The sequence below is a fragment of the Dasypus novemcinctus genome, chromosome 13 (assembly GCF_030445035.2).
Source record: "Dasypus novemcinctus isolate mDasNov1 chromosome 13, mDasNov1.1.hap2, whole genome shotgun sequence".
NCBI classification, from domain to species: domain Eukaryota; kingdom Metazoa; phylum Chordata; class Mammalia; order Cingulata; family Dasypodidae; genus Dasypus; species Dasypus novemcinctus.
The window spans coordinates 39,578,774-39,600,880 of NC_080685.1; the positions used below are offsets into that span (position 1 = coordinate 39,578,774).

Consider the following 22,107-nt stretch of genomic DNA (forward strand, 5'->3'; position numbering starts at 1 on the left):
CTGCTTCTCAATCCATATTGTGATTTTATCCAGGCCTTTTCTTTATTCTTACAGCAAATTACCTGATATGTGGTCATTCTTGGTCATTCCTGGGGTTCCCATTTACATTCTCTCTCCTTTCTGAATCCTCGTGCTGGTGCCAAGAGTATGTTCAACATCTGCCCCTCTGGTCTTCACTCTAAACCCTTGAGCCTGTAACTCCTCCTATACAAAGCTCTAGTGGTGTATTTCCCATTTATTTTCTATTTCAGAACCCTCCCTCATCTATCTGCATCCTCTTCCCTTTTGGGATCAGCCTGGCATTCCTTTCCTTATCACTGGAACGTTTCCCTTACCATCCTCCAAGTGTGCCTGCCCATTTACTTCCTACGAGGGCTTTGAAGGTTTGTATCATAGTTAGAGCTGGGAAGGGTCTCAGACGTAATCTAATTCGAACCCATCATTCCACACACAGTAAGAGTGATGTCCAGAAATGCTAGGCGGTTTGCTCAGGGCCACACTGCTGAAGTGCAAATGCTTTGTGTGAAATAGCATCGCTGCTCATTATGCTTGTTCAGAGGACTTCCCAGTGCTTCATGTGAATCATTTCACTCAGCCTTACAAGGTTAGTGTGGGGATAAGTGTGGAGCGAGGAGAACAATGAGGGCACGACCAGGACTGTCTGTCCTCTTCTAAAGAGAGGTAGATCAAGCCTTAGAAAGACAGAAGGAGTCATCATTTGTCTCATCACCAATTTTGAGGATCTGAGGGAGAAAACTCAGATTCCTTGATTTATGACTCTGCTATATACTGGCAAACGTTTTATTCCTTTTAGTCGTGTGTGTGTAGGCGTAGATATGAATCATACTATTTAAACTGTTTTTTCCCTCTGGAAGATGATTTTAATGTCTCTTGTCTTCCCACTTGCATGGTCCTGTGTGCACTTTATTACATTTTAGAGAAGGGCCTGGGCTAGGTATTAGGAGAATTGCCCAGAATTGGGTTTGGTTCATTTTATTTTTCTTTTGTCATCCACCTCTACCTGTATTTTTTTGGGGAAAAAAAGGGGGTTTAGTACTTGTTTTTAATATGCTGAAAGAAAGCAGAGGGAAAAGCAATCTGAAAAGCGATGCATTATTACCAGTAGTGGCACTTATCTGCATAAATTACCCCTTCAGGCCCCTTAATCATTTTGGTTATTGTTCAGCTCCCTGTGACCTGTCAGCATTCTCCCTGACAGAAAAGTGATGGCTGTGTTCCAGGGCCTGTCTGCCTGCCCTCTGCAGGGAACAGCCGGGCTCAGGCTCCCCTGAGTGCACAGCCCTAAACTGCCTGTGCTGAGGTGGCTCCTGTCCTTCATCCAAGGGCCACTTTGATTTGCCCCCTGCCACCATGCTGGTCTCGACACTCTGAAAATGTCTCCCTCCACAGAACATCTGTCTTTGGGTGAACCTCTTTGCCACCTTCTCCATGCTCTAAATAGCAATAAAGTTGGACATTTCCTGTCCCAAAGCCTTCCTTGGGTTCAGAAAGCTCTTTACCATATTTTTTTTGGAAGTTACTGGTGTTTTTTCCTGCCCTTCCCAGGTCATTGACATTTGTGTAGAACAGGGTAGGAAGCAAAAAAGGAAATGAAGGAAAATGGTGTGATTACGTGGGAATGATTTTGGGGGTAGATTGCGTGCTTTCCACTGAGCCTGGGAATGTTCCATTTATGAAATTAATTTCCAATAAGTTCTCCCTCCTCTTCTTGCTTCCTGTAATAAGTTGGGAGTTGCCTGCACATGAAAGAGCTCATTAAGCATGTACTGAAGAGAGGGAGGGGGAAGACTAGGTGTCACTTGGGGCATTTTGGGGACACTGGAATGGTTCTGCATGACATTGCAATGACATACAAGCCATTATACATTTTGTCAAAGCCTATAAAATTGTGCAGTGCAAAGTGTGAACTATAATATAAACTATAGACCATGGATAGTAGCAATGCTTCAATATGTGTTCATCAATTGTAACAAGTGTACCACAATAATGAAAGATGTTGGGATGGGGCAAAGTGGGGAAGGGGGAGGAGGTGGAGTATATGGAAATCCCCTATATTTTCAATGTAACATTTATGTAATCTAAAGCTTCTTTAAAAGTAAAACATTTCCATTTTTTAAAAAGTGTACTGAATGAAAGCAGGAGTGAATGAATAATTTAATTTCCTGGAGTCAAGATTCTGGGTCAGTGTTGGGTGATATGAAGAACACAGGGCCAGGAATTGGGAGATGAGAATTCCAGGTTTGGTTTTCCTGCTAATGAACTAGGGAAGTCTTTGCCTATGTCTGGACACTGGCTTCTTAATCCTTAAGGTGAAAATCTTGGTCAGCACTTGTGATCCCAAACGTTTTGAACACAATGATTGTCCTAAAAATTTTAAGTATTTCAGACATGCAAAATGTGTAATGTATAAATGAATAATATATGAACACCTGTGCAGCAGTTTGATATTTTCTATGAATTCTGAAAATATATATTAGATTATATTTATAAACTTGTCTGTTCCTCTGGGCATATTACATTGTATTAACTTTATTTTTTTTATTTTTTATTTTTTAAATTTTTTGTCTATTTTTTTAATGTTATATTAAAAAAAAATATGAGGTCCCCATATACCCCCACTCCCTCACCCCACTCCTCCCCCCATAACAACAACCTCCTCCATCATCATGAGACATTCATTGCATTTGGTGAATACATCTCTGAGCACCGCTGCACCTCATGGTCAATGGTCCACACCATAGCCCACACTCTCCCACAGTCCACCCAATGGGCCATGGGAGGACATACAATGTCTGGTAACTGTCCCTGCAGCACCACCCAGGACAACTCCAACCCCTGAAAATGCCCCCACATCACATCTCTTCCTCCCACTCCCTACCCCCAGCAGCCACCATGGCCACTTTCTCCACACCAATGCCACATTTCCTTCGATTACTAACCACAATAGTTCATGAATAGAAAATCAGTAAGTCCACTCTAATCCATACTCTATATATATTCTTCCATCCTGTAGACCCTGGAATGTTGTGTCCATTCCACATCTATATCAAGAGGGGGCTTAGATTCCACATGGATGCTGGATGCAATTCTCCTGCTTTCCGTTGTAGGCACTCTTGGCTCCCTGGTGTGGTGATTGACCTTCTTCACCTCCATTTTAGCTGAGTGGGGTGAGTCCAATAAACCAGAGTGTAGGGGTTGCAAGTCTGTTGAGGCTCAGGGCCTGGCTATCACATGGTCAGTCCAGAGATTCAGGTCCCCTGGGTATACATTAAACCCCAGCACCAACTACAGTTCCTGTAAAAATAACAGGATAGGCTTGTGGGCAAAGATCACATCTGAGCCCAGCTCCATCACACACAAACACAAACTCCAAAGTGGGGCCAACTGACATGGCACTGAACTCCCATCTGCCATGACCATAGAACCTGTGGGTCTCTGTATCCCTCAGAAGAACCAGTACCTGGGGTTGTACCTACTTTATCTGTCTTTGGGATTGTATTAACTTTAGAGGTTTCATTTTTACTTGATTAAATTATGATGAGGGCTTTGATTGGGCCACATCAGTAGGATATTGAGTCCCTGCCCCCTTGGTGGGTGAGGGCTCGCAGAGAAAATGACATGGCAGAGGGGACAGTTGGAATTTTGATGCTGGAGCCCCAGGAAGTAAATACACAGGAGAAGAACACAGAGGAAGAGAAACAGCTCATTAGACAGGATCCTGCAGCCCAGGAAAGAGAGATGAGCTGTTTGCTTGATAGTTGTAGAGACCAGAGCCCTGAGCAGCTGAGCCTGGAGAGAAGCCCCTGGGAGAGAGACAAGCCTTATGCCAACCTCTAACTGGGAAAGGAAGGAGCTGGGACCATGGAGCCTTAGGAGGAAGAAGAAAGCTGAACCCTTGCAGAGATCAGCAGCCATCTTGCTCCAACATGTGGCAACAGACTTTGGTGAGGGAAGTAAATTACACTTTATGGCCTTGTGGCTATAAGCTTCTACCCCAAATAAATACCCTTTTATAAGTGCCAACAGATTTCTGGTATTTTGCATCAGCACCTGTTTAACTGACTAATACAACCTGGTACCTACTATCCAGCAGAATTCCCTCCCAATATAATAGTTGTGCTTTTAGCAGCATTTGAGAAAATGGATGACAAAAAATAACAGTGGTGTTTTTTAAATAATAATCTGTTTTAATCATTACAAGAGCACCTATTCTTGAAAAATAGTATAGTTATACTCAAGACACATTGACTTTGCCTATGGTAATTCTTGGTGCAAATCAAAATATGTAATGATCTTTGTAACATGCTTCTATGGCTGAGAGTAGTATTTCTGAAAAGTGTGTTCCTTAATACCACTGGAAATGGGAAAGGAAAAAAAAAGACAACTTTGGCCTTATCCTACATCTGTTGAATGAATATTTCTGAGGCCTGGGATCCTACCTTTTATCAGGTATTCCAAATGGGATTTAGAACTTGTTTTATTTAGAGCCTCTGGTCTGCACAGCGGGGCGAATACTTCAATTCTAACCCTTTATGATACAGTGACAGTGACCGTCCTTTTAAAAAGTAGATTCTCTGGTTCTTTTTAAATAGTTTGTAGTTTCTAGAGATTTTATTTATACCTAGCTTTTCAGCATAAACATAGTACCCTCCTGTTTTCTGTTGCTGAAGTAAGTTATGCTGATTCTGAGGTTGGTAGGTGGGAAACATATCTCTGCCTAGCCTTCCCAAGGATCCTTATAGATGCTCTAGAAGTTGGGTTCAATACCAACTTTGTTTTTTGTCTTGCTGCCATCTATGAGGTTTCACATGAATGGACATACAAGCCAGTGGACTACACAGTATGTCGTGGACCCCCGTGGCTCTTGGGTCCCCTGTTCCTACATTCTGGTTCCATGGGCACAGGAGCTGAGACTCAGAGAATCTGCATAACCCAGAGAACAGAGAGCGGCTCATCTGCATTGACCATTCCCACCTCCACCTGTTACCCCTGACTATTCAGTAAAATCATTGAAAACAACCTTGACCAATAACGGCAGCTCTAAATTATTTCATTTCATTAAGTATCAAGCATAGATAAGGTGCTGAGCACTGTTCCAAGCACTGAGGACTATGGGATATTTAAAGAAAACCAGATCTTCTCAAAGTCCTTTTGCACATGGAATGGAATCCAGGCTTTGGTAACTAAAGTTATTCACTTCTGGGAATTACTATATACAGTGTCATCTTTTCTCAAGACTGTGAATATTCACTTTTAACTGCACTCATTAAATCCTTTGCCATTTAATGATTCCACTCCTGTGTCCTGGTGCTGTTTTCTTGGCTACAAATACGTTTGAGTTATTTTTCTTGTTCTCAAGGAGGATATGCCCTAGTAGGGAAATAAACTGTCAGTTGGTGGTTTGGGATTACAGAGGTTTGCACATTGCCGTAGTAGCCGAGGGAATGGAGGAGCTCTGGGAGGATATGAGAAGGAGGAGTTGGCCTGGAAGGTGGCATCACTATGGAGAAGTCTGAGCAGATATTTCAAGAATAAGCAGGAGTTTACCAAGCAGATGGGGGCTGGGGGTGGCATTCAGGCATGGGGAATAGCAAATGCAATGGCATGGATGTATAAAAAGTATGGCATGCTTAACTCACACGTGGGGGAGTAACAGAATCTTCTTTTGCAAGAATTAAAGTAGATGAGCTGCGAAAAGAAATGCTTATTGGAAAATGTTTCTGGATTTTTATCTCATTACCTAAGTTATTAAATTTTTTGAACTTAGTGAAAACGTATAAAAGGACTACCTGCACACCCTTTATAAGAAAGTCCCTTTGATTGAGGTGCTTACAGTTTTGTTGTGGAGATGTGCTCACACTAGAAACCAAATTACAGGTAGAATTTGATTAAAATGCCCAGTGGCATTATCGGAACTCCTTTTTAAATTTCCTGTGATGGTTTGAAGGCAGCAGAGCCACGAGGCTCCTTCTAGAAAGTTATGTGAACACAGTTGAAAATAAGCCAAGGAGGGAAGCGGATATGGCTCAACGGATGGAGCTTCCACCTACCATATGAGAGGTCCAGGGTTCGATACCCAGGGCCTCCTGGCCTGTGTGGTGAGCTGGCCCACGTGGAGTCCTGCTGTGTGTAAGGAGTGTCGCCTCTGCACAAGGAGCGCAGCCTGCCCAGGAATGGTGCAGCCCACAGGGAGAGCTGATGCAGCAAGATGACACAACGAAAGAGAGACACACAGAAGAGACAATATGAGACACAGCGATCAGGGGAGCTGAGGTGGAGCAGAGAATGATCACCTCTCTCCCACTCCAGAAGGTCCCAGGATGGGTTCCCAGAGCCACCTAATGAGGATACAACAGACACAGAAGAACACACAGCTAATGGACACAGAGAGCAGACAATGGGGGGGGGGGGGAATAAAGGTGGGGGGAAAGAAAGAAAGAAAATAAGCCAAGGATTTGCAGAGTGAGGCCATCAGTATCTGCCTTTGAAAACTAAATCCTCTCCTCTTGGTGAAGTTGCCTCTGAGCTCCTTGACTGGTAAGTAGGTCTCGGCTCACATCTTCAAGCAGTGTGGGGGGCTGTGGGAAGGAGCTGGGCAAAATGAAAGGTATGGTGAAGAGTGCCGGTTTGAAGACACATCTCAGGCTAATTCAGATGAAGCAGGTGTGAGGGTACGTCACTAGTCAAATTATTTGTAGTCAAGGTGACTGAGGTACCTATAGAGCCTATAAAAAAGGTATTTTTGGTTAAAAATCAGCTATGATTAAACATGGAATTCTTCAGGGCGGTTAAACATTGTCAGTGAAACTGGACTGTTGGGGCTGGAGATGGTGAGATGGGAGTCTAATCGCTTCAGCCCTTCCCCCTGATCTCTTAGGAAGTAATGCTGTTACTTCTCTTTCTTCAGTACAGCTTCCAGCCCAGGGCTGGCTGGACCCTCCATAAATGCCCCTCTTGGTTGTTTTACCTGCTCAGCTGTTGCAGGCCTCCTGGTCCCCCTGCTGGGACTCCCAGTGGCTGAGACTGAGACGTATGGTAGGGAAGCAGCTCTGGAAGTCAGGGAAGAAGCAGCTTTGGAAAGTCAGGAGGTGTTCTGAAACCAGGCTCTACTCTGCCAGCAGCTCCCTGACTTCCAGCCAACATGTTTACTCCTGTCACTGGCTGAGTATTTCCTCTGGGATCCTGTTGAGCTGAGTCCCCTCCCTGCCCAGCCTTCCCTTGGTGAACCTTGCTGGTTGGCACAAGAACACCAAGTTCCAGGGCCACTGTTCCAATAAAGGGTTCCAAGTTTCCGTGTAGGAACCCCGAACAGTCTAGGATCTTTGCAGTCAGTGGTTGGAGTTCCAGGCCTCATATTGTTTTGTTGTTCCCTAAGAGGTCACATCCCATAGAGGTTACTCTCTCCTTGCTGAGTAAAAATAAGCCAGGGGCTCTGGCTAGCCAGGCAAATATAGCCGGTCAGCCTGTCCACATTGGGTGAAGGGGCCAGGCCTACTGGCACAGACTGGGGCTGGCAGGGGCTTTGAGGGAGGCTGGCCTGAGCCATGGATGGAGGCACCAGCAGTCCCATTTGCCCCTGGCAAAGTCTGAGCAGACTGGGTCCCATTTGTCTGGACACATGCTTCCTCTTGAGCCTGCCTGCCCAGGCAGCTCTCCACCTCGGCACAGCACAGACCAGGCAATAGGGGGGCTTGTCCCCGGGAGCCCCTTCACTTCTCTGTTCTCCTAGTCACTCTGTTATGTCTCTTTCTCCAGATCCACTGACTTTCCCATGAATAAGCATGGTCGTCCATGTGAAGCACACTTGCCATATAAAAAAATGGTTTAATGATAAATATTTACACATTTTTGGACCCCTGATTTCCTTTCATTTCCATAGTTTTCAACAGAACTGCAATTTGAATACTCATTGCTTGGCTGGGATGGATTTGGGACATCTGACCAGCAGACAAGTGGAATTGATGCAGCATGTGTCCAACCTTGGAAGCCCTTAGAAGCAGCACTCAGCTAGGACTGGCTGCTGTAACAGGATCTAGAGTCTGATTTCATCTCTCTTGCTTGCCCCTCTTCATTTTGAAGCATTCTAGAGCGTTCCACGAGCTGTTGCAAGGAGCACCTGTGTTGTCATTGACATTCTGGGGCGAGTCATTTGGTCTTTTCCATGGAGTCACTGTGCCCACAGACCCTGGAGGAACCATTTGGGAGTACCTACACTGTGACAGAATTAGAGGCTGTTTTCCAGTCCCAAGGAGAAAGTTTAGTTGCATTCTGAGTTCTTTAGATAAGAGTATTGAAAGGCATGGCCAAGGTTGTCAAAATACTAACCACAGAAGTAGGTTCAAATATGCAGGCAAGGAGCTAGCTGGGTGCCTCTTGCCAGGCTTGGGTAGGGGATCTCTAGTGAAAAAGGTCCTGGACAACAGAACCAACAGGGAGGTTCACCAAATGAGAGAGAGGGAGAGGAAGATGTGGTAGGCTGCACAAGCCTTCTGGAAATAGAAGGCCTTAAAGAATCTGACTTAGCAGGTACTAAGTTCTCTAAAACTAGGGTGAAGAAGAATGGTACCCTGCCTTGAAGAGGTAGAAACTTAATATTTTGCTGCTTTGATTTTTTTTTAAATTTATTTTTAAAGAAGGTTTAGATTACAGAAAAGGTACATTGAAAATTAGGGGATTCCCATAAACCCTCCCCCCTCCCCCTCTCACATTTCCCCTATTGATAACATCTAACATTGTGGTACATTATTTACAATTGATGAACAAACATTGAAGCATTGCTACTAACCGTGATCTATAGTTTACATTAGGGTTTAAACTTTGCACTGACAATTCTATAGGTTTTGACAAAATGTATAATGGCCTGTATCCATCATTGCAATATGTGGAACAATTCCAATGCTGCTGTGATTTTGTTGCGTATATGGAGCTTGTGAGAGTGACATACTGAAAGAGACAAAAAGGCAATAAAATACTCAAGAACTGATCTGTCTAGGGCAGGTTTTGTCCAACTCTGGGTGTTTCAGGGACTCCTTTGCTCTTAACTCCCACCTCAGAATGTGCCCTGCTGCACTCCCTGGGACTGGCAGGAGCAGCTTTGATGTTAGTGACTTGTTCAGTAGGGAGGGGCAGCTGAAAGGCAGTGTTTGTGGAGGTAAATGCAGGAGTGGTCAGGAAATATTCACCTCTCGCAGTAGGCACCAGGCCAAAGTCAGCCGACTTGCAGATTGCCATGCTGACTCTACCCGCCTATGGCACCCCCCTCCCACCCCGCCCAGGCAATTTCAGTTTATCCAGCCCTCCCACCTGAGCAGGATGCTGCAGGCAGGGCACATGCTGTGAATGGGAGTAGTGTCCCAAAGTGCATGCCACTTTGAGTCGGACCCAACTCAAGCTTTCATCAGCTTGCAGCCGCTGACCTAGAGAAGAATTTGTTCAGTCACCGAGGTCTGGCCCAAGGCCAGGCTCCAGTACCTACCAACACACTCTTTGCCCCGTGCTCCCCGCCCCCCCATCCTGTCAGACGTCCAGGTTCTTTCTCCTCTTTATTGGTAATTGGCTTTGTGTTCCCCAGCTGAAGCGGAATCTGAGGTTAAAGTGGTCTCTTCTCTCTCCCACATCTGCTGCTCTAGTTGGCTCTTCTTTCAGCTCCCCTGGAAAAACAAGCATTGTTGATAGGGTAAGCAATTGAGAGCATGGGGAAAGTGACCCCCAGACTGGGAGTGACATGAACAATCATTGGTTCAACAGTGAACCAGAACTTGCCCTGACCATGTAAAGATATTTTGCCTCAGCTAAGTCATCTCCTTGTCTGTAAGAACAGAACAGACAAGGGACATCTACACTAACTCAATGCAACAGAATAAGAAATCCGCTAAGATGTCACTGGAATGATTGGAGTTTAGAAGGTGTAAGAAACTCTTAAATTATGTTCTTAAGATCAGGGTATTAAAAGGCATGGCCAAGGTTAGGTTTCAGGTGGACAGGCAGTGAGCTGGATGCCTCTTTCCAGGTTTGGGTAATAGTAGAGGGGAATGGGGGAGAGGGATGTCCTAAGTATAAAAGGTCTCAGAGAAAAGGGGCTGTGAGTTGGATTGGAAGCCTTGATTCTGGGTCCTTTGTCAATTAAAAAATAAACAAAAACCTGCAGCCTAGAAAGCATGCCAGATAAATTTGCTATGTGGTGATATCAAGATGGGGACAAGGTGAAAATGGTTTTAATAAACTGTAGTGTTGCTCAGAATAAAGTTCATTGGGGAAAATGTAGGGTTCTACCACCAGTTATGAAGAGCTTGCAAAACTATCCACAAGTAACAGAAAAAGTCTGGAACTGAGGATGAGGCTAACATCCATCAGCAGTGGAGAGCTGTAGTTGGATTGCTCTGTCGAGGGCTACAAATGAAAGTTTAGAAAATAGGGATTGTGAGGCAGTGCCCTCCATTATAACTACCATTGGTCAGTTCCTTTCTAGAATATTCTCTGGCCCCAAAATCGTCAAAGTCTTAAAGCACTTTGAGAACCAGATTGGTAGAGAATAACTTAGAATTAATAACCTTTAGTATATTAAAAAACTCTGATGCAGAAGATCGGTGCCAGCTCTTCTTAATCTTCTTTGAGGATAGAATTTTAGCAGCATTTGGTCAGACACAAGGAAAACTTGCCTAATAATGAAAGATCTTAAATGGTAGGAAGGATGAGTCATTCATGGAAGGTTTTGGATTTTTGATAAGACTTTCAAAGTAGGCTAGGGTTTCATCTCTTTAGCATGGATTAGAATCACCCCCATGGTTCTGTGTGATGGCTGAGTGGTGGAATTGATGACAATTGCAGAGATACCATTCCAACCCAGAGATTCTCTCGGCCCCTGCCTGCAGTCAGCCACCTGCCTTTATACCTCCTGAGGCACTCCAAAGCCCCAGGGACTGTGCCAGCTCCCTAGACCCATCTCTGGCCTAGCTTCTCTTTTTTCAGGCCTTGAGCTAGCAGGGAATATGCAGATGCACCGATCTAATTAGAGCGTGCTTCTTTGTTCTCCTCTCCCTTGCAGTATGAGTTTAAAGCCAAGAACATCAAGAAGAAGAAAGTGAGCATTATGGTTTCAGTGGATGGAGTGAAAGTGATTTTAAAGAAGAAGAAAAAGGTAAGTGGCTCTTAACTAGGGACTGTGGTGAAGAGGAGAGGTAGGTGTGGGTACCTTTTCCTTCTAGGCCACTCTGTGGACAGAATCCTTCCTAACTTGCAAGGTCACCCTCTTTAATCAGCAATATTGTTGAGAGGGCTGTAGCTGGTACAAAGATTGAGGCAGGGGCCACTGGCTTAACCTACCAGTGACAGAGGTCACCTCTTGTCACCCTTACATTTTAATCTCCTTTCCCATTTGTTATTCCTTTACCTTTGAGTCTTGATCTTGAGACTACTTCCAATTTAAGTGATAAAAATCAAGTAACACTTCATTGTAAGTTGGGCAGTTGACGAGAGCAGGCTCCTTCAGCAGCTGTCCCCTTCAGCACAGGGACAATCAGAACCACACAAAAGGGCATCAAGCCCCCCTTTGCATCTTCCTGTCCTCCTGCTACAATTGCTGCTGCTTCAGCCTGGGTTGAAATAATCCCTCGAAAACCAGCTACTCCTGCTGTTCCGTGGGAGAAAGGGGAAGGAGGTGTTGAGCCACACACTGGGCACTCCCTTAAGTGAGCATCTGTTATTTAAACACCTGCCTGTTTTGTGTTAGTTTGTGAGCATGTGTTTGGGAGAATGATGTTAACACCTTAGAAAATGTTAGAGTTGCTTAATGTTGGCAGGGGTTGGGAAGGTGGAGGTCTTTGTTTCCCAAAAAAAAAAAAAAAAAAGGAAAAGGGCTTGGTTTATGGAGGATATGTGAAGAAATTCTCCCCCATGCTTCTGTTTCTTTTCAGCTGATACCTCTTTTATTTATGATGTGTTCATTTTATGTTTGCTAGTGATAGCACTATATAGCACTATATAGTACTATATAGACATCTTGAGCCAGTTGGTTACAGACTTCAGGTGTTTTTAATTCAAATGGAAATTAAGGCAAATGCCAGGGGGAGAGTGTGGAGGTTAAGGAAGGCAAAGACCAAGTAGATAGTAGTGGGCAACATAAACTTGGAGAATCATGGTTGAGAGGGATCTTAAAGCATAGGTGTCTTGTTAGCGCAGGGACTCAAATTTTCTCTTCAGCATCCTCACAAAGTACATTTTCCAATGGGTGTTTGGATACCTTCAGTGATGGGAAATTTTACTACTTTCTGAGGCAGCCCATTTCACCCTTGGATAGCTCTGGGCAGTTACAAAAGTCTCCCATATATTAAACCAAAATGTGTTCTCTCATGCTTCCTTAATATCTTTAGGGATGGTTCTAGAAAGTGTTCTATGGCTATGAGGGTGAGGATATGTAGGCAAAAAATAGAACATTAAATACTGTTTATAAAGAGCCAACTCCTTCAAAATTCAGAGGTCATTTGTAATAGCTTATTAAATGGGGACAATGGTCTTTGTCTTGTTCTTACGTTCATCTTCTACTTTCATCCCATATATGTGCACATGGTGTTTGGTCATAGGATAGTTTTTGTGTTTTTAATTTTTTAAAAAAGATAGATTATACAAATGTCACATAAAAAATATAGGTGATTCCAATATGCCCCATTCCCCACACCTCTCACATTTCCCCACATTAACATCCTTTATTAGTGAGGTACATTCATAGCTATTGATGAATACATTTTGGAGCATTGCCACTAAGTGTGGATTAAACTTTATATTGTAGTTTACACTCTCTCTCACACAATTCTGTAGGTTATATGTATAATGCCTGCAATATGTATAATGGCCAGTTTCTGTCATTGCAGTGTCATTCAGGACAATGCCCAAGTCCCGAAAATGCCCCCATATTACACCTGTTTTTCCCTCTCCCTGCCCTCAGAACCTCCAGTGGCCACAGCTGCCACATCAATGATATAATTTCTTCCATTGCTAGAATCCACATTAAGTCTGTATTGGAATACCAGTAAGTTTACTTTAGTCCATAGTTTATTCCCCAGTCCTGAGGATTCTGGGGTGGTGATGTCCACTCCACCTCTAATTGATGGGGGTCTCTGATCTCATAGGGCTGATGGATGGGAGTCTCTTGCTTGCAGTTTTAGACTCTCTTGGTTCCTTGGTATGGTGGTTGTCCATCATTACCTCCTTGTTTAGTTGTTCTGGGTAAGATAAATGAACTGGAGAGTAGGTGTTACAACTCCAATGAGATTCAGGGCCCAGCTGACACATGGACAACCCAAAGATTTAAGTCTCTTGGACATACACCTACCAACTCTAGTACTAACTATAGTTTCAAATAGAAGGACAGAAGTGCCATGTGTAGGGAAACCACAAGTGGGTCCCACTCTGTCACCCTGGGGAGCATAAATTCCAAAGTACGGCTCACTGGCAAGGCACCAAACTCCTGAGCTATCCGCTCTGACTATAATGTCTAGATGTCTCCAGGGCCTTAGGAGCTCCAGTATTTGGGGTAGTATCTACTTTGGCAGTCAAAGAGATCCTGCTAAGATGTATATAAGTGTAACCTCTGGAATGACCTCCCAATTCACTTTGAAGTCCCTTAGCCATGTAAACTAATTTTCTTTATCTTTTCCCTCTTTTGGTCAAGGTCTTTATCAGTTGCATTGTTAGTTAGTACTTGGTAGTAATACCTTGGTGCCAGGGAGGCTCATCCCCGGGAGTCATGTCTCATGCTAAAGGGACATGGGGCAATTTTTAGAGTTGTTTTCTCAGGAGTTTCTGAGTGGGAGAGTTGCTGTAGCTGAGGCCTGTTAGGTCAGTGAGGTCCTTGTGCCCCAGTTAAATTGATGATGACAATGTGATATCAAGATTAAAAGAGGGAAACGGACTTTGGCCCAGTGGTTAGGGCGTCCGTCTACCACATGGGAGGCCCGCGGTTCAAGCCCCGGGCCTCCTTGACCCGCGTGGAGCTGGCCCATGCGCAGTGCTGATGCGCGCAAGGAGTGCCGTGCCACATAGGGGTGTCCCCCGCGTAGGGGAGCCCCACGCACAAGGAGTGCACCCATAAGGAGAGCCGCCCAGCGCGAAGGAGGGAGCAGCCTGCCGAGGAATGGCGCCGCCCACACTTCCCGTGCCGCTGACGACAACAGAAGCGGACAAAGAAACAAGACGCAGCAAAAAGACAGAAAACAGACAACCGGGGGAGGGGAGGGGAATTAAAATAAATAAAAATAAATCTTTAAAAAAAAAAAAAAAAAGATTAAAAGATAATCTTAGAGAAAAAAGCCAATGAAACCCAAGGTCATGATTCAGAGTTTAGGCTAAATCCTAGTTTGGCTTTTGCCACCTGCATCAGAGCTTTACTCAGCCCTTCAGAGAAGGGGGAAGGGCAAAGAGGTAGCTCACTGCTCTCATTGACCAACTGATAAAACAACTGTTGTCCTGTGGGTGTTTCCAGGTTACAAAATGCTTTCACCCGCAGTATCTTTCATCCCCTTAGCAGCCCTATAATGAAAGTGTTCATGGATGTGTCTCATGGTAACCTGAGGGAACTAACCATGCAGGCAAAGTGGCATTTCCTCACTGAACTCAGCCCTGGCCAGGAGCTGAGCTGTTGCCTTTTAGAGTCAGGAGCACAGACTTATCAGTGTTTCAAAGTTATGAGCCTTAGGATGCTCACTGACACTGATAAAGCTCAAAAGAGCTCAATGTATAAACTAGACCTCCAGTTTCTTAATTCACTCTGAAAACTAGAAGGCTCTCACAGACTGGCCATTCATATTAGCCTGACGAGCACATTTTCTCTTCATAGGAGCCAGTGATGTGAGAAGGCCAATGACTAGAGGGTTGTTCAGTGAGCACGGGAGAGGTGCAAGGAACTAATTATATACCAGGAATACTTAGGGGCCACAAACTCCATCATAGACCAGGTCCATTGGATGCTCAAAGTGGCTTTGAGCTTTTCCTGGCATGTGTTAGACCTGCCAGGATTTGCTCCATGACTTGACTTCTGTGGCTTGACTCCATGGCTTCTCTGCCTACTAACCTGCACTGATGCAGGACTGACAATCTTTGTTTCCTTTCTGTCAGGTTACATTTCAGGGCTGGCTTCCTGGGGGCTGTTCTGACCCTTTCAGGTGTCTTTTTATAACTGATCTAATCCATTGTGGGGTGACTTTGTAGTTTTACTCTCTGGAGGCAATCTTATTTCTCATTTCACTGTCTCCCCAATGTATCATGTGCCATATACCCTGTGCAGTGTTATCCCAACTCTTCATGTAGGAAAACTGAGGGTAGAGAGTTAAAATTTTTCCCCGAGACCACATAACACATAAGTACAACAGTGTGCTGAGTTTTCAACTGGGAGAAGAGCCGGTCTCCTTCCACCAAGTAAGTGAAAGCTAAGCTGGAGAAGCGTTTCCTAGAGGGAAACTGGGGTACCTTGTGACTCACCTGGAAGCTCCATCCTTGGCAATCTGCTGTACAGGTGCACCCTCCGACTGGGCCAGAGTAGAGGTGATCTAATAGGTCTTTCCAAAATCTGATTCTTCTGATGCCAGGTTTGGGAAAGGCGAGCCTCCCATCTTGTTTCCTTTACCCACACCTGGTGTCTGTTTCGGGGCCGTAGCTGTGATTTGGATAATGCATTTAATTACCACATTCATTTTACATTGCCTCTGACAGATGAATGCACATTAACAGCAATCAGCTTTTTTGTCATCTTGTTCCCACGTGACAGTCCTCTGGCATCTGAGTGTGCTGATACCACCATACTCACACGCATACATTCCCTGTCTCCCTCTTCCTCTCTGTTTGTAGAATTAAGAAGGAATGAGATGGTGTAAATGCACAATTTCCTCAAAGGAAATGGAACAGCTGGCAAAGTGCAGTGATGCTATCCTGAGTGGGTTAAGAATGAGGACTCTTGCCAGGTAGCTCCAGGTGTACAAACAGCCATAGCTCATATTCAGCCAGAAGGCACAGATATCATGTGTAGCCTGACATTCTCTATGATATTTCAGTTCCTCTGCTGGACTCGTTGGTAAATATGCTGAATATTCTCCTTTTCCTGCAAATAGCATATTGATTTTGTCTGGGTCGGTATGACATGATGAAATGTGACCCAGGCTGGGACAAGAAGACCTGACCTCTAGTCCTGAATCTATCCTTCAGGTTGTGTGACTCTGAGAAGTTATTTTGCCTCTCTGAGTCTTAGCTACAAGATGAAGAGTTGGGTTAGGTGATCACTTCGACTTTTTCTGCTCAGATAATCTGTATCAGCTCTAGAACATGATTTTTAGTGCTTGTGTTTTATATATAGGTCATCTGTACTTACTCAGGTCTTGAGGAACCTACTGGGCTACAGAGAAAGCAGATCCCAGAGACTAAGCAGATTGGCGTGTATATTAGGCAGCCAAAGGGGTGCTGATGCAAAATACCAGAAATTAGTTGGTTTTTATAAAGGGTATTTATTTGGGGTAGGAGCTTACAGATACCAGGCCATAAAGCATATATTTACTTCCCTCACCAAAGTCTTATTTTCACATGTTGGAGCAAGATGGCTGCCAATGTCTGTGAGGGTTCAGGCTCCCTGGGTTCCTCTCTTCCCAGGTCTTCTTCTCTCTGGGCTTAGGGTTCCTCTCTTCCCAGGGTTCCAACTTCAGCATCAAACTCCAACATTAAGAACGCTCAGTTCTGTCCTTTGCCATGCCTTTTATTTGTCAGTTCCCACCCTTTGATGCTCTACTGACTCAAGAGGTTTATATAATTACTTAATCAAATAAACCTATGAATCCAATATAATCTAATATGCCCAGCGGAAAAGATCAGTTTACAAACATAATCCAATATTTCTTGGAATTCATCAATAGTATCAAACTGCTACAGCATGTTATTGCCTCCCATTTCTCTAGGACAGGATGGGCCTCCAAGTTCACCTCCTTAAATAGCCACTGAACCTCCTTTCTTTGCTCTGCCTCTCCACTACTGGGGAGCTTATTTGCAGGGATTCCCAGCTAGCCAGTCAGCCTTTTAAGCCCAGCACTTAATTCAGCACCTGGCACATGGTGTAAGTTTCCAATAATTATGGCTGTTGGCTGACTAGTGTGATAATGTTATTAAGTCAGGAAGAAATAAGTACTTAGTATTTAGATCAAACCCTAGTTTGCTACTTTTGACTATCACATTCTCATCCTCTGTCCTCTTGTCAACTACCCATTAAAAATGGTCGAGAGCCTTTCCAATGCATAGAAAGACCTCAGTGGAAGTTGGTAATATGAGTATTGTCTGTAGCGGGAGTTGTCCATCAACTCATTGGGTGCGTTATACTAGTATAGGCAGTAGCCTGGAGCCAACTATATTATTATCATCTCTCATTGAGGTGTAAGAAATATATTTTTTATTGACAAATATTTATAAAAATCCTGACTCGAACTGATGCTAGCAGATAATCTGAGATTAACCTTAGGTTGTATTTATGGTATGAACCCAGTTACTAAGAAAATTGGCTTTTGATGTCTATCAATCAGTACATTTTCAACTCCCTACACTGCTAGGTCCACATAATTATCTTTGTATATATAATAATTATTTATTATAATGTTGAATTCACTATATCACCATTTGCTAAGGAGTAGAATCCTGAGCAAGGAAGATTTAGTTTTGAACTTCATCCGAAGGGGTTTTCTACTTAGGGACCTAAAGGGCCTCAGTTTCATGTGGATTCTCCTATAAACCAATAACTGTGTTGGGATCTTCTAAGGCACCATTCTAGAGAGGTTCCATCATTCTCATTAACAAATATTTATTTTGTTTTTACCATATTCAAGGAAATGTTTGGGATGCATAGGATATTAGACATGGACCCTTTCTAGTAAAATTAATTATTTTTGATAGCAATATATGGAAATAGAGATCTATTATAGTTTCTCTAACATTGTGTTATAGTCATCTCCTCCCCCATAGGCTGTGAGCCTTTAGGGGTCAGGGACCATGTGTTCTCTGAAATCTTATTTAGCCTGGTTGGGAAAGTAGATGACCAGAGGGAGCAAATTGATGAAGTAATTACATACTAACATGATAATGAGAACAGCTGACAATAGCCAACCCTGATATTGAGCACCTACCATTTGCCAAAGCATTGTATGTTTATTAAATCCTTACAAGAATTCTGCGAAGTAGATACCGTTCTTATGCTCAGTTCTCAAAAGAAGGTTGAGTGACTTGCCTGAGAGCTCAAGTTCCATCACAGGCGAAGTCAAGGTTCAAAGCCGCATCTGTCTTGTTCAAATACCAAACATTGTCTTTCCACTAGCATGTTGCTGTGTGTGTATAATCATCTTTAAATAAATGTTACCTTCTAGGAGATGTATAATTAATTCAGGGTCTTTAGATTTTAACCTGCACTCTGTCAGTGGGACATCACATCTCAAGAAAACTATTTTCTTGCCCAAACCATACTGTCAGTTACTATGGAACACAACTCAGATCTAATTGGGTAAGAAAAGGAGACACAAAGGATTATAGAACTAGAACTTAGAAGGAGAAACTTTAGAAATCATCCAGTCCAATCCCCTAACTGATTAGTTATGGCAAGAGAGGACTAGAGAGGCCTAATGATTGTCCCAGGATAACCCAGGTAGGTATTAACTGAACCAGGGTGTCAATCCAAGCCTCTAAACTGGCAGTTTTCCTCATCTTCCCACCGTGTTGTATTTCTAGGCCTTGTGTACTGCTAGTTTTATATCAGGCATATTAGGAATTGCCAGCATTGTGTAAGGATTTTTAACACTTAAATTTTGAAATGCATTTTCTATACCCATATGGTATACCTGAAGGTACCTGATAGTTGTGTATTTCAGTCTAATCCTGTTCTATCTGGGAGCATGGAGAGTTTGTCAAGCTGACTTCATATGGCCTTTGCAAAGATTTCTGTTTTAAATAAAGAAGTCACCATTGCTGTCAGAAGCATAAATAATGGTAAAGCATGCAGACAACTTGCCTGCTGATAATTTTTACTAAGAATAGGAAATAAATGTCAGCACACATTCTTCCTCTGCTTTGAGTTCCCAGGGAAAGGCTTCAAAGATTGCCACATCCATTTCCATGTTCCAGAAGGAGCAGGACCACTGTGATAACTATCCCTGACTCTTTGTTTTCTGTCGCTGGCACTGTTCCAGCTAGACATACCTCTGAACCCGTTCCCACAGAGTATTCCCTGCCAGGAGTTTTTGGAATGACAAAATGACTGCATTTCCATGGAGTACTTGACATTTGCCCTCATCAGATAAAGGACAGCAGAGGGCTCTGTATCAAGTATGTGCTTAACCCCATTCAGTGGACTTAGAAGAGCATACAGAGCAAGCCCTTCATGTGAGCATGGTGGGGGTGGGGGTGGGGAGTAGGTGTGAGAGATTTTTATTTCATCACTTGGTGCAGCAAAAAGAACTTGAGGTCTAGAAGAAGAAGAGCTAGAGTTTATTTACACAGTTTACTGGGAGGCTTTCAAGGGAGGTAATTCAACTTCTCTGAGCCTCATTGTTCATCTGTAAGATGGAAATCAATTTTGGTATATAAAAGAAAGCATTATTTTAAAATGAAAGAATATTTTACTAAAATAAGAAACTTCTTGTGAAAATAAAAAATGAAAGAGATATGCCTTAGTTTGCCTGGTCTGGTATCACAGATACCACATGTGCATTGGTTTGAACAATAAACCTTGTTAGCTTACAGTTTCAGAGGCCAAAATCCAACACCAAGATATTGTCAAGGCTTGCTTTCTCCCTGAAGACTGTAGTGTTCTGGTGCTGGCTGTTGGTGACTCTTGAGGTTCTTTGGCTTTCCCATCACTTAGCAATGCCCTCTTCTTTCTTCTGCTCTTCTGGTTTTCCACTGACTTCGGCTTCTGGATCTTTGTAAGGTCTTCAGTAATATAGATTAAGACCTACCCTCATTCAGTTGGGCCACATATGAACTAAAAAGAACATCTTCAAAGAGATCTTACTCACAGTGGGTTCATACCCACAGGAATGGGGATTAAGGTTAAGAACATGTCTGTGTTGGAGTACATATGTAATTCAGTCTGCCACAGGATAAAGGGGACTTTTTGGTATCTTTCTCACCTTCTCATTTTGTGTTAGTCTGGGTCCTCTGACAAGCAAATGCCAAGACAGGATTAAATGCCTGTGGGAGAAAGTGGGAGAATCTGGGAAAGGCTGGGATGGCTGTCAGACTGCAATACAGGGCTGACTCTAAGAGAAGAAAGGGGCAGGAGGGAGGAAGGGATGTCTCAGGAGGGTTTGGCAAGGCCAGTGGGGATTCTTCAGGCCAAAGTTGGCTGTCAGAGGATTCCCATGACCCCTATGAGTGGGCCAACCTTCGTATCCCTCCACCCCAATCGTGGGCTGGGAGCAGCCCATGGGAAGTATGGCCTTTGCACAGATGTGATGATGAATTTCAGAATACAGCAGCTGGGGCCCTTGGTTAGTTAAACTCCGTGTAATTGGAGGCTTGTAGGGTACATTCTTGTGGCCGCAACTTTCATTCAATGTGGAAAAGAAAATTTTAAGTAGCCAATTAAAGAAGCAGAGCCGTCCTCCAAGTTGTGCTACTCTCTGTAGTTCATTTACTTGGACCACAGAGAGGGAAAGGTGGGGGGGAAGCAAGGGAGAGGGGTTAATAGACTCTAATTCAGAGGCCTCCTGAAAGGCTCAACAGTGCCATGGGTGTCCTTAGCAGTCACAGAGGGACCAGGAAGTGAGAGGATGGAGTTACATAAGTGCACGTACACAGCGAGAATATGGCACATCCCAGACAGTTGCCCCTAGACCATCAGTCTGGTCCACCACACACTCCCTACCCACTCACAACTTTTTTTCCAGTTGATTTCTGTTTCTGGGGCTAGCGAGGAGGTAGGTCTATGTCTCACTGGACGTGTGTCTTCTTGGCCTTACGGCTTCCACTGACGCTCCTGCTCCTGTTTCTGCTGGTGCCTGGTGAGGCCCTGCCTGTGCCTGGACTTGGGCTGAATGAAGCCACAGACCAGACCCAGCAGGACTCTTGGCCCTCGAGCTGTGTGCAGTAAAGAAGGCTGTGAAGGGCACTTTGCTTTTTCGGTGCTGACAACTTCAGAGATGTATCTGCCTTCTTTTCCTCCTCCCTTTCCCCCTCATCCTCTTCTCCTTTCCCATCTGGATTTGAAATGTCTTCATTTCCTGGCGTACCAAGGAGACACAGCCAATTCAGGACAGCAGGTAGTAAAACTGAAATTTTTCTCACACAGTGACCAAAACTACAAGTCCTTATTTTCAAGCATTAAAAAAAAATTGGCTTCAGGTATAGCTTTGGAGCATGTGAGTTTTCTGAAAATGGTTAAACCAAACTTGAGTGTACTTATTGTCCAATAATACATCGCTATCCTATGGTTGAAGCCATCTTTGATTTATAATTCCATAAAACTAGGTCATTAGTCTTTCTTCCTGTTTTCCTTGTCTCATAATTTTTTCCTAATTTTTTCTTTAGAAGAGGATTTCCATATAGAAAGTTGAGGAAGGGGTGATTGGTTGGTTTTTCCTGTATGGCTTTTAAAAGTTTGCCAACTAGAGAAGATATGGAGAAATGATTTTAGAGCAGGCGAGAACAAACTGTTCATGAGCTAAGACATTAGTGAAGTAACTAAAGTCATGTGATATCAGAGCCTCCCTCTATATTAAGTCACTTGACATTGAGTAGTGGGGTCAGCACTGGTCTGAAAATCAGGAGAGCTCTAGTCTTGACTCAGCTACTAAATAGGGATTTAACCATACTTGAGTCACTCTACTCTTGAGGGTGTTATTTGAAATATGGTGAGGTAGGTGGGATATTGGGAGGTGAATAGTGGGATGGAGACCCTTTAGTTCCAAAGCTCTTAGGCTGTCATTCAGGCATTGAGGTGATTATGGTTGAAAAGCCCCTAACCATATTTTCCTTAGGTCCTTTTTTTTTTTTTAAGCATGTTTCCTTTTTCCTTTTTTTTTTCCAAATTTATTTTGTTGATACATATTAATAAATCATACAACTCATCCAAAGTGT

The 22,107-nt window shown here is 43.6% G+C and overlaps 1 protein-coding gene across 15 annotated transcripts in view; it reads left to right on the plus strand.

Moving 5' to 3' along the window:
• The window catches only part of LOC101444905 (carboxyl-terminal PDZ ligand of neuronal nitric oxide synthase protein), a 301,310-nt gene that overhangs the window by 193,267 nt on the left and 85,936 nt on the right, over nt 1–22,107 (plus strand). For all 15 annotated transcript variants that reach the window (XM_058310020.2, XM_058310019.2, XM_071207540.1 and 12 more), the window contains one exon: nt 11,066–11,158. In XM_058310020.2, coding sequence (XP_058166003.1) covers nt 11,066–11,158 — 93 coding nt within the window. The remainder of the gene's footprint in view (nt 1–11,065; nt 11,159–22,107) is intronic.